This window comes from Caretta caretta, chromosome 3, assembly GCF_965140235.1.
Source record: "Caretta caretta isolate rCarCar2 chromosome 3, rCarCar1.hap1, whole genome shotgun sequence".
In the NCBI taxonomy this organism is placed as follows: domain Eukaryota; kingdom Metazoa; phylum Chordata; order Testudines; family Cheloniidae; genus Caretta; species Caretta caretta.
The window spans coordinates 8,857,742-8,870,601 of record NC_134208.1 but is presented as its reverse complement, the minus strand read 5'-3'; the positions used below and the strand labels follow the sequence as shown (position 1 = coordinate 8,870,601).

The 12,860-nt window shown below is 39.0% G+C and overlaps 1 protein-coding gene across 2 annotated transcripts in view; it reads left to right on the top strand.

Moving 5' to 3' along the window:
- Nucleotides 1–12,860, top strand: part of KIF13B (kinesin family member 13B) — a 213,975-nt gene that overhangs the window by 76,569 nt on the left and 124,546 nt on the right. The window contains exons 5-9 of one of the 2 annotated variants that reach the window (XM_048845803.2): nucleotides 2,783–2,875; nucleotides 3,573–3,753; nucleotides 4,245–4,332; nucleotides 5,868–6,002; nucleotides 11,111–11,223. In XM_048845803.2, the coding sequence (XP_048701760.1) occupies nucleotides 2,783–2,875; nucleotides 3,573–3,753; nucleotides 4,245–4,332; nucleotides 5,868–6,002; nucleotides 11,111–11,223 (610 nt within the window). Of the gene's footprint in view, nucleotides 1–2,782; nucleotides 2,876–3,572; nucleotides 3,754–4,244; nucleotides 4,333–5,867; nucleotides 6,003–11,110; nucleotides 11,224–12,860 lie in introns of those variants that run through there. The other variant, XM_048845802.2, reaches the window with a different exon arrangement.

Below are 12,860 nucleotides of genomic sequence, written 5' to 3'. Positions count from 1 at the left end.
ATTACAATCCTTTATTTGGTAAAGGGCAAAGACCATATGGCATGGAAAACCTTTTCTCTATGTGGTTGCTCATTGTCAAGAGAGAAAGCAAAGTCTTAAAACTGCTACCTTAATCCTTCCTTCTTTGTAGTCAAACATAATGTTTAGAGTAGTAGCAGCCAATAAACATGCATTACAATCTATATATAGTATAGGTAATTGATTAATGTAACTAATTTGCCATTTTGATTCACACAGATATCTCCATTAAAATACTTAATCCAGACATATGAATTAAAATATTTCTATTCCTATTTCTACACATAATTTGAGAATCAATGCCAAGTTCACCTTTGTGGTAAAGCTTGCCACCACTCAGCCCAGTTCAGCAACACATGAGTAATTTCATTGTAGTACCTTTCAGAATTGAGGCCTTATTCTTTAGTGGTTTAGGTTGCAGTGGTTTAAAGAGTCCAGTCCTGCTCCCACTGAAGTCAATGTGAGTTTTATTGATTTGAATAGGAGCAAGACTGGGCCTTGTACACCCAAAAATAGGCCCTGATCCTACAGATCAGTGCTGTACGTGAAGAAAAGTCTTAGATGCTTTTGAAAATGTTACCCATAGTCTGTCATGTTTTCTCTGGATTAAAGGTTTGAAAACGTGGCCCCATCCTGCTGTCCGTAGTCAGGCAAAATTCCTATTAATTTCAAATGGAATTTTGTGTGTGTAAGATTGAAGAGCGGGCCTTAAATTTATAGCAGTACAGTATAACTAAGTTCTACTTTGGTCATTGGGTGAAAGAAATTTTACAGGGAAGGGAAAACTTTTTGAGAGAAGAGTTCTGAATATTTGATGTATGATTTAAAGTATCTTGCCATCTGCCTATGTGTTACATAATTATCAGAATGACACATTCTTTGACAGGTTAACAAGACTTGTGGATGGGGGAAGCAGTAGATGTGATACATCTTGAATTTAGTAAGGTTTTTGATACTGTCTCATAGGACCGTCTCATAAACAAACTAGGGCAGTATAACATAGATGAACCTACTATAAGGTGGGTGGACAACTGATCGCAAAACCGTACTCGAGTAGTTCCTCAATGGGTTCATATTAAGGCTAGAAGGGCATATTGAGTGGGGGGCATCTCAGGGATCTGTCCTGATTCCAGTTCTATTCAATATCTTCCAAAATTATTGGATAATGGCATCGAGAGTACACTTACAAAGTTTTCACACAATACCAAGCAGGAAGGGATTGCAAATATTTTGGAGGACAGGATTAGAATTCAAAATGGATCTTGACAAACTGGAGAAATGGTCTGAAATAGGGTGAAATTCTGTAAGGACAAATTCAATTGGGACACATGCAAAGTACTGCACGTATGAAGGAAGAATCAGTTTGCACAAGTACAAAATGGGAAATGACTGCTTAGGAAGGAGGATTGCAGAAAAGGATATGGGAGCTATAGTGGATCGCAAACTAAATATGAGTCATCAGCATAATACTGTTATAAAAACTTATCATTCTGGAATGTATTATCAGTAGTGTTATAAGCAAGACGCAAGAATTCTTTCACACTACTCAGCACTGACAAGGCTTCAGCTAGAGCATTGTGTCCCATTCTGGGCACCACATTTTGGGAAAGATTTGGAGAAAGTCCAAAGGAGAGCAACAAAAATGATTGAAGGTCTAGAAAACATGACCTATGAGGAAAAATTGAAAAAATTGAGCTTGTTTAGTCTGGAGAAGAGACAACTGAGGGGGGACATAACAGTCTTCAAGTACGTAAAAGGCTGTTATAAACAAGAAGGTGATAAGTTGTTCTCCTTAACCACTGATGGCAGGACAAGAAGTAATGAGCTTAAATTGCAGCAAGGGAGATTTAGGTTAGATATTAGGAAAAATTTCCTAACTGTAAGGGTAATTAAGTACTGGAATGAGCTACCTGGGGAGGTTGTGGAATATCCATCACTGGAGGGTTTTTTAACAGGTTAGACAAAACACCTCATGCGGTGGTCTGAGTAATACTTTGCCCTACCTCAGTGCAGAACACTGAATTAGATGACTTTATCGAGGTCCCTTCCAGTCCTACATTTCTATGATTCTGTGATTCACTGTACTACTGCTTTAAACAAAATCTAATTGACAAACTTTCCTCCACTCTAGCGGGAAAAGATGCAAACAAAACTTTTAAGGGTGGCTAGGTTTACATGTACTACTACAGTAGAAAAACTATCCTAAAGTTTGCTGATCCACATGCCTTATACTGTAATTCTCTCCCAACATAATTGTAGTCTCTTCTCTGCAAAGATTTAATAACAAAGTGATATGGTGGCAAAGTCTATTACTATATTTTCACTTATTTTACAGAGTACTGTAAAGTACACTTACTAGTAGACCATAAAGTATTACCTTATTTAAAATTAAACTACAATTGTCAAAATAAATGAATAAGATACATTTTGTGAGTCTTCCTTTGTTTTGCTAATGCACAAAATTCTGTGATTGTCAAAAGATGGTAGTTGAGTGTTCACAGAAAAAACAGATACAGAACCAGTTTCTAGCTTAATTTACAGGAATATAAATCTGGAGTAATACCATAGACTTCAGGGTAATTGTTCCAGATTTTATATCCATTGTCCCTCTCTCAAACCCCTTACTCTCTAATTGAGATACATTATGAAAGATTTACATCTTTCAGACAGTTAGTTCTTTTTGTCTGATTTGGAGTCTGAAGGGCATGACTGTAAAAGCAGTTATCTTTTTTTCCCTGAATGTCAGATTTTATTTTATTTTTAGGTCAAGATGTTGTTTTCAAGTGCCTTGGAGAGAATATTCTTCAGAATGCCTTTGAGGGCTACAACGCATGTATCTTTGCCTATGGACAGACTGGTAAGTCATTGCAGAGTGTAAAAAGTGCTGTTGATGAGAAACGTGTTGTGACAGAAATAATTGTTCTGTGGCTAGCTTTGTGGCATTGCTAGGGTTTTTCCAAATATAGCAATGTAGATAAGATGTGGGTTTTTTTCTGTTTGTTTTTAATACTTGTTAGAGGGCTGAGGTGAGAAGGCATTTTGGAATAACATTGCTAATTTCTGGTGCCCTGCTACCCTGCTTTCCCACACTGTAGATAAGTGTCTCCTGAATATTCTGTGATCATGACCGTCCTTGGGTTTGTTGCATCTTTAATATTCTGTAATGGAAGATCCCTGACTTGGCATTTAGGTAGTCATTGCTCATCATTTTTTAATTTGATAAACAAAGATGGCTAGGGTTGTTTAATTGGCTAACTTGCACTGTGTAGGTATGAAACTCAGGTAGGCATTAAATTGATGTACATGATAAGGCTGATAAGTGCTTTCAATCAATTTACATAGCTTGGCGTTTCCTTTTCAGCTTGATTTAATAAGTAGGCTGCCCTTTTTACTCTGTCCTTTAATTGGTGTCTTGGTTCCTTTACATACAGAAAATTGTGTTTAAAGATAATTGTGAAAAGTTCCAAACCATTCTTTGCCCTTTACTTCCCCCTTATTCCCATCACCCCAAAAAATCTGTTGTAAAAGCACTAACACTAGTTTCAAATGCACAGGGTCTGGAAAATCTTACACAATGATGGGTACAGCCGACAAGCCTGGATTAATCCCAAGACTCTGCAGTGGTCTCTTTGAAAGAGCACAGAAAGAGGAAAACGAAGAACAGAGTTTCAAAGTGGAAGTGTCCTACATGGAGATTTACAATGAGAAAGTTAGAGATCTCCTTGACCCCAAAGGGTAAGCAGTACACACACACAGGATGCTTGACCACGAACAATGTAACATGATCTTGTTTCTATGAGCGAAGGCTGTCTCCCTACCTTGCCCTAATGGACTCCCTATTAGGCATCCTATCCGGGTTCAAGACTTATCCCTGTTATGGGATAGTGTTGTCTTCCAGACTGCCCCCTCCACCCCGCACAAATAGCTGCTTTATTGTTATTTAAAGGCCCAATATGTGCCAAACACTTAGTCTCCTGCTAAAATTGATTTTCATGAAGTGAGGAACAGGGAAATGCCAGCACTGTATGTATAGACAGGTGGGTTTTTTCTCTAGCGCACTATAACACTAAACCATTCCTGCTTTGAACGGTAGCTATGGGGTCTTGTCATCTTGTGTAGTGCTTTGAATGGTAAGTTGATAAAAATTTGTGGTTTCACTAAAAACCTTATTGTACTTGGATGGCTGCCCCTTTGTAAGTACAAATCTTTTTTTTTTTTTTAAACAGAAGCCGTCAGTCATTAAAAGTTAGAGAGCACAACGTCTTTGGTCCTTATGTAGATGGACTTTCTAAACTGGCTGTCGCCAGCTACAAGGTAAGGGACAATTTTAGGGACGGAATAGGTCTTGAAACTGGTAATTCTTATAGTCGCTGCTCAAGTGGTTGTTTATAGTAGTGAGATTATTTTTATATTATGTTTTGGTAATTAAGGGATTAAGAGAGGATGTGCTTAAAGAAATCCTTTATGAAAGTCTTAAACATGTGAGTACCACTCTTACCACCTAAGATTGAAGAAGGGGAAGAAAAAAAAAGGGGGAAATGGAAGATTTACAAGGCTGGTTTAATAGTTCTTCCTTGCTGCAACCTTAACTCATAGTCGTAGTAATCCAGGCTATACAAACAGTTTGGACATGTAACAGATTCACAAGGAAGGTTGGTGCATTGCCTTCACTGGAGAAAATAAAGAGCAGATACCCTGCTATGTGCTTTGAGGCTTGGTTAGGTCATTTCATCTCTCTGTGGCTCCATTTCCTCAAATGGGAACAAAGGATTAACTAGTTAGTATTTGTAAAGCACTTAAAATCCTTGGATGGAATGTACTAAATAAATGAAGAGTATTATTAATGATCATGTAGCAACTCTATGTTCAACCTAAGTAATTCAGATTCTAAGGATTGTGCAGCACAGTGTCTTCGTGAAGCTATTTGATATGCTGTCAGAAGAGCTAGTAATTATAAGATGGAATTCCAAAACTCTTATGCCTCTAAGCAGACCCACTTGCAATACAGAGGTTGGTTCATGAGTCCTGTTATGAGCACCCTGTTATTTCTTGCAGTCCTTACTACTAGTTTCTATAAATAAAATTATTTCACGTACATTTTCCGTACACACTACACAGCAGTCTTGCAAAATTCCACACATTCAGCGCAGGAAAACATTGTGTTTTTGTTTTGCTTTTTCCTTCCCCAGGATCATCCTGCTAAAGGTTGGGTGAATAAATTTTGTGACTGGGGCAGTAAGGACCATTTTCGAAATTGATGTACAATATGCAGCTCCTATGCCTCAGGGTCTCTCTGAAGCCACTGATGAATTATGGCATTCTAGGACTTCCCAAGCTTTTGTCCAGGAGAGAAACCTCATAGCCTGTTCTGTTGATTGTTTTGCTTTTATAAAATTTGAGGTTCTATAAATTAAAATGCATGTTAATGAAAAGCTCTAACTACTGAGTGAGCTAAAGTGCTGCAGTATTTCACAAATGAAATGCCATTCTACTTTGTTCATTGCAGTAAATTAATGTTTTGTTCAGGCAGCCAACCAATAAAAAGGAATATGGTATCCCTCACCATGAAATCCAAATAAAGTTAACGGACAACGTACATATAGTTATGTTGTTTAAATTGAATTATGCTCAGTGATTGTTTACTGCTTACTCTTTAACTTAAAATAGCACAATATTGTGCTATTTTATCTTTAGAGACTTAAAAAAAATCAAACCCAGGGAGAAACTTGTGTCTATTTTACATTTAACAAAATTTTATTTTTACTATCTGTTGAAGTAGTTTAGTGAAAGCAATGTTTGTGCAGATAGTGCCTAGTACATATTATTAAAGGCCTTACGATTTTATTTAGGACATAGAGTCTTTGATGTCAGAGGGTAACAAATCTCGAACAGTGGCTGCAACCAACATGAATGAAGAGAGCAGTCGGTCACATGCAGTCTTCAAGATCATCCTCACACACACACTGTATGATGTACAATCAGGGGTAAGTAATAGCAGGAGATTTTAACCTCTGATGTCTAATCCAAGCTACAGATTCTAATCATGGCTTTTATAATATGTTTCAATAGACTGCTGTGCTTGTGTACATATGTAATGAAGCTAGGTTTTTTTAGATGTTTTGATGGACATGTAAGACTGAAATCTGGCTTTTGAAATGCAGTAATATAAGGATGCAAGCCCAAAACTGCAGTAGATTTAATGAGGATTCCTCAATCCTAATATCTGAAGCAATAAAACATGTGTTTTAAAATAAGAGTTTGTAATATAGATTTGGGGGCTAGATGGAAAGTAAAATGTCTGCAAAACTGACTCATTATCCTCCAGATCCCTCCGTAAAGCACCCCTTTGGTATGATGCCTATAAAAAGCTTGACAGTGGTCAGCTGCTGATGTGCTGAAACCAGTGTCTATCGCACTGACCAATATTGTCTGTTTTCTTGTACTCCCCTATTAGTCAGTCTGTATCCATCTGTTGCCTCTTTTCTTATATTTAAATTGTAATCTCTTCGGGGCACAGACTGTTGTTTTGTGCTGTATTTGTACAGCACCTAGCACAGTGGGTGCTAGTGGGGTCCTGTTCAATGACTGGGGCTCCTAAGCACTACAGTAATACTAGTGTAATAATAGCGTCTGGGGGTGGGAAACTGAAGTATTGGAAGAGTGTTTGAATATAAAATTGGCTTTGTTCTTTACGAGCAAATATTTGATGGAACATTTTGTGGTGGTACACTTCAGAATGAAAAAACCTTTGTGCACGTATGAAGATTTCAGGTTGTAACTTTTTCATGGACTACTTCCAAATATCAGAGAGGTAGCCGTGTTAGTCTGGATCTATAAAAGCGGCAAAGAGTCCTGAGGCACCTTATACACTAAAAGACGTATTGGAGCATAAGATTTTGTGGGTGAATACCCACTTCATCAGATGCATGTAGTGGAAATTTCCAGAGGCAGGTATAAATATGCAAGCATATATTTCCAAAAGTATGTTTGCTGAAAATGTTATAAAGATTTCACTTTCTCAGTCAGGAGTACTTTCTTTCCTTTAATTTTGTTTTACCTTTTATTGATGAGAAACATATTTACTTTTCCTTAACCTCTACAACCTAGCAGTGATGGCGTAACAAATTTAACTTGAAAATACAAAAATTTGAGAGGTTTCAGAGTAGCAGCTGTGTTAGTCTGTATTTGCAAAAAGAAAAGGAGTACTTTTTTGTCGAACTCTATTCGACATTGGTGAGGCCTCATCTGGAGTACTGTGTCCAGTTTTGGGCCCCACACTTCAAGAAGGATGTGGATAAATTGGAGAGAGTCCAGCGAAGGGCAACAAAAATGATTAGGGGACTGGAACACATGAGTTATGAGGAGAGGCTGGGGGAACTGGGATTGTTTAGCCTGCAGAAGAGAAGAATGAGGGGGGATTTGATAGCTGCTTTCAACTACCTGAAAGGGGGTTCCAAAGAGGATGGCTCTAGACTGTTCTCAATGGTAGCAGATGACAGAACGAGGAGTAATGGTCTCAAGTTGCAGTGGGGGAGGTTTAGATTGGATATTAGGAAAAACTTTTTCACTAAGAGGGTGGTGAAACACTGGAATGCGTTACCTAGGGAGGTGGTAGAATCTCCTTCCTTAGAGGTTTTTAAGGTCAGGCTTGACAAAGCCCTGGCTGGGATGATTTAACTGGGAATTGGTCCTGCTTCGAGCAGGGGGTTGGACTAGATGACCTTCTGGGGTCCCTTCCAACCCTGATATTCTATGATTCTACTTGTGGCACCTTAGAGACTAACCAATTTATTTGAGCATAAGCTTTCATGAGCTACAGCTCACTTCATCGGAGAACTTCTGAAGACAAACTTAAACCAGTTTGGTTAATCTTATTAAGCTAAATTTGTCTTTTTCCTGTTAGCTATGTGCTGAGCCTGTGGCCCTTCTAAAGGCAAAGCTAACCTAACTAATCAGGTAACCAGTCTTAAGCTTCACAACTCCTTTTGTCTTATTAGTTCCCAGCAGTCAGTAAAATAATCAGATGTAGGAATATAGAGCATACTGATCAAATTTTCAGGTAACACAAAGCTGGAGGTGAGGGGTTTGCAAACACTTCAGATGATGGAGCAAAAGTTCAAAGGGATCTTGATAAATGGGAGAGCTGGGCTATAGACAACAAAATGAAATTCAATGAAGACAAATGTAAGGTGCTACACTTAAGTAAGAAAAAACAAATGCACAAATACAGAATGAGGGATAACTAGCCTGGCAGCTGCACTGCTGAGAAGTATCTGGGAGTTGTGGTGGATCAGAACTTCAACATGAATTAACATGCTGCAAAAATAAATAAATAAATAAATGCAATTTTGGGTTGCATTAACAGGCATAGCATGCAAGTCACAGGAGGTGATATGATAGTACTGCTGAGTAGACCTCAGCTGTACTACTGTGCCCAATTTTGATCATCGCTATATAGAAAGGATGTAGAGAAACTGGATAGGATCCAGAGGTGGACAACAAAGACAGAATGCAAGATATATGAGCAAAGGCTGAAGGAACTGGGTAGGCTTAGTTTGGAAAAGAGGAGATTAAGGGAGGACATGATAGTGATCTTCAAATACCTAAAAAGCTGCCATAAAAAAGATGGAGAAAAGTTGTTCTCTCTTCCCCAGAGGGCAGGACAAGAGGCAGTGGGTTCAAACTTCAGCCTAGCAGTTTTAGATTAAAGCTCAGGAAAAACTTCCTAACTATAAGAACAGTAGGACAATGGAACAAACTGCCTGGTGAAGTTGTGGAAGTGCCTTCACTGGAGATTTTCAAGAAGAGGCTGGATAGCCATCTGTCGTGGTTGGTTTAGACACAAGAAGTCCTGCATCTCGGCAGGGGGTTAGACTAGGTGACCCTTTTGGTCCCTTCTGATCCTATGGTTCTATGAGTTTATGATTCTATGAAAAGTGAACAATGTAATACCAGCTGAGCATCCAGCATCATTGATCAAATTCTCCCCTCACTTTGAGGAGAGTGTGGAAAAACAAATTATACTGAATGTAGAATTGACATAAAGCATTTAGCTTAAATGAGTTTTATTCTTTGATTTTACACACCCCCAATTTGCGTTCCCTCTCCCCGAATGTGGGAGTGGGGGGGTCTGGGAGTGATGGATACAAGGCAGGAAATAGGTATTTTCCACTTGTGCTCTGTTTGCAGCCCCCATGGCTGAACGAGGAAGAACCAAAAAAAAAAAAAAAACCAACAAAAACTACTAATCACATTCTGTAGTTTTTTGTTCATTAAACTATTTTGGGTTTTAAATAAGGGTTTTGTCCCTCTCAGCTCCACTGCTTTTGTCTGATTTCCTCGATGAAATTTGAATTCTGGGCACATTTTATCAGTTTGTTGTGGAAATATGTCACAGATTCAGTGTTATGACGCCACTCCTGTATCTAATATGGGTTCTGAAATGTGTGTGTTCACCTCACCTGCATAATTTAGTAAGATTTTGTCTGTCTTATATTTGCTGAATATTGAATGCCTAAAAGTGGTATTCATCTGAATAGATGATAGATACAGTAGTTTTACCCACAAAGTGCTCTCCGACTCCTGTTCTCCATTTCTTTATTTTTGTCTCCTTGCATCCCTAATCTTTTTCTTATTGTCTAACCCTTTTCTCTTTCTTTAACTCCCCCTCACCCACCATGCTATATTTCTCTTTCAGTTCTCCCTCCCCGCCCCAGCCTCCAGATCACTCTCTTTGCTATGTCAACACTCCCTATAATGCTGTACTTTTCATGGTTCTCTAGTTTTTCTGTTGCTACATTGCATTTCTGGTTTCTTTGATGCTTCTGGTTAGGCTTGGCCCAAGATAGTTGTTTTGCTTTCCTCTTTCCCTTCTTGTCCTCCGGTGACCACCCTGCTGACTATGCAGCTATATGAATTTCTGGAACACGGGCTTCTGGCCTGGCTTTTTTTCTGCTGTCTTTGGGTTCTGAAATTAGATGATCCAACATACTGTGCTATGAGATGGAAGTGCAGTATGCTTTGAGACAAAGTAACATTTTCAAAAGTACCTGTATCCCAGTGAAAAAAATCAGTCCCATTGATTTTTTTTTTTATGAGACATAGGTACTTTTGAAAATTTAATTGTACTCTTAGCACTTACATACTACAGTGATGGGAGCTACGGAAAAGCTTAAGATACTTATTAATTTAAGGGAAGTCCAAATCCCAAGTTGAATGTTTGGAAAATTGATTTTTGGTCCAGCTATAACTTGCAAGAGTGATAAGAATTTATGATAAAACTTTTATTGGGTTAAAGTCTACAATATGATGAGGGTTGAAAGTTTTTTAATCCTTTTCTTCAAGGAGAAGGTCTTTGGAAGGGATGTGGGAAACCTTCCCTGTCATCTTAGTATTTTTGTAAATATCTGCCCTTCATAAAATGTGGAATTATAACATACTTCCTGCTTTGCTCATTCTTATTTTCAGAATGATGCAGTCTGAGCACAGGACTTAGGTCAGCCTATACATGTCTCTCAAGGGTATGATTTTTTCACACCTCTGAGTGCCATAGCTAAGTCATCCTAAGTTTTAAGTGTACAGCAGGCCTGAGATTGGCATTCAGGAGTCCCTGACTCCCACTGTGGCTTTGGACAAACAGCTGATCCCTATTTTCAAAATGAGAAAACTAAGTTAGAGATGTTGCCCCTGATTAGATTGAGCGTCCTGATCTGTGGCTCCTGGTCCACTGTCTCCCTCCATTGGTTCCCTCCTCCCACTCTTCTTGCTTTATACCTGTCTGATACTGGCTGCATTCCTCACTTCCAGTACTTAGGTGTCTAGCTACAGATCTTGGAGTGCTTGGTGCATCCCACATTACCACTTTTGAGGCAGAAACTAAAGTAATAGAAGGATTATTTTTTGATTCAAAGCGCTATGTTTAAATGTTCAGTTCTTGTTATAATATTTATTTTAAAATGTGTTTGATAAAAGGTCCGAAGTAAGGAATACAACCTGCGTTCTTATTTGAAAACGTGGCAAACTGTGAAACTTAACTGGAAATTTTAGTGAGTAAAATCTTTTAACAGTAACTTTTCTCTTGTCCGTTCCTCAGACATCGGGTGAGAAAGTGGGCAAACTGAGTCTGGTGGACTTAGCAGGCAGTGAAAGGGCAACTAAGACTGGTGCTGCAGGTGACAGGCTGAAGGAAGGAAGCAACATTAACAAGTAAGGCTTTTAGTGATTTTTCTGACTGCTATTTTGTTAAAATAGGCCATAAAGGAAAGCTACACCAAACTTCTAATGCACTGTTTAATTAATAAGATTTCTGCAAGGTACTTGTAACCAATTCAGGCTTTTCTGAGGTTGTTTTGTATTTGAATGTTATTTCTATAGAAATTCTTAAGTGATCTGTGCACATTTTAAGAATTTAAGATGTGTTTTATGTTGGCTTATGCTCCCTGCAACAGTTATGTATGTAATTTGTGTTGCAAGGACACGATTATAAAGGCTGAAAACTTTTTATCTTGTGAGTTTCTCACATAGAAAATTGATACATTGCTAAGCAATGTAGCTTGTGTTGGAAGAGAATATTAGTGGAAATGCCACTGGCTAATGTTTTTGTCATAGCTGCTTTTTGGAAAAGCAGGGTCTTGCCTTACATCTGACACTCCTGCACTTGCAGTTATCTTCATGAATAGAGACTAATAATTATGAGAAATTGATGTGTACAAAAAGGGGACTAGATGGAGACCACCAAACTAAATTTCATTTGTCTGAAGTGGTGTTGGATGGGCAAGGGCTGTTACTGCTTTAGGTATTTGTTACACTGAAGCTATAGGTACCAATTAGATCAATATTAGTTCTGTGAAACTGAGATAAAGTTACACTACTTAAATGACAATGATTGGAAGGCTTTTGTTCTTCTCTGAGTGATTGCACATGCATTCCACTCTTGGTGTGTGCGTGCCGTGAGCACAATTGTCAGAAATTTTCCCCTCAGCAGTACCCATCAGACCAGCTCAAGTGCCCTCTGCTGGTGCACACCACCACATGCAGGTATAAAAGGCAAAGCCACTCCTGGCTCCCCTCAGTTCCTTCTTGCAGCCCATGACAGTTGTTAGAATCTGGTCTTGCTTTAGCAAGTTCTCTGTGTGTTTTTCTTGTATATAGTTACCTAGTTACATAGTTCTTAGTGTTAGTTAGTGATAGATATGTTTGTTTAGTATCCGTTAGTTTTTTCTCAGTTCCCCAATTTTGGGGTTCTGTTTGTCAGTACAAAGGAATGCCTCGGTCCCAGGCTTCAAGCCCTGTCTTTCTTGCTCAAAGCCGAAGCCTGCGAGCAAGCTGCGCTCTAGTTGTTCAAAGTGTTTCGGTGAGACTCACCTTAGGGATCTGTGCCAGATTGGCAAGGACTTCAAGCCAAGAACCAAAAGAGATGGAGAAGCCAAGCTGAAGTTTCTTTTAATGGAGGCTGCTCTGAGCCCACCTTCACAGTCGTCTTGGTCAGAGAGCATACTGTGTGGCACGTGTGAGCGGTACACTGCCATTGCTGACTGAGTCCTGGCACCACTCATCCTTGCGGGTGCCCAGGAAGAAGCAGAAGTCTTCCAAAGACATTGCTGGGAGAGGCAGATCTCCAATCCCTAAGTCTGTCAAGAAAGGGGGCAAAGTGTCGAATAGAGTTCAATCAAAATTGAAGCACTCCTCCACTCACTCTTTGGATAAAATGGCACAGTTGATTCAGGCACTGAAGCAGACAACATTGAGTCCAGGGCCCAAAGCGGCACATTTATCATCTGCGGCACCATCTTTGTCTCTTGTGTATTGGTCAGTGACTATTCCAATACCATCCATGCCAGAGG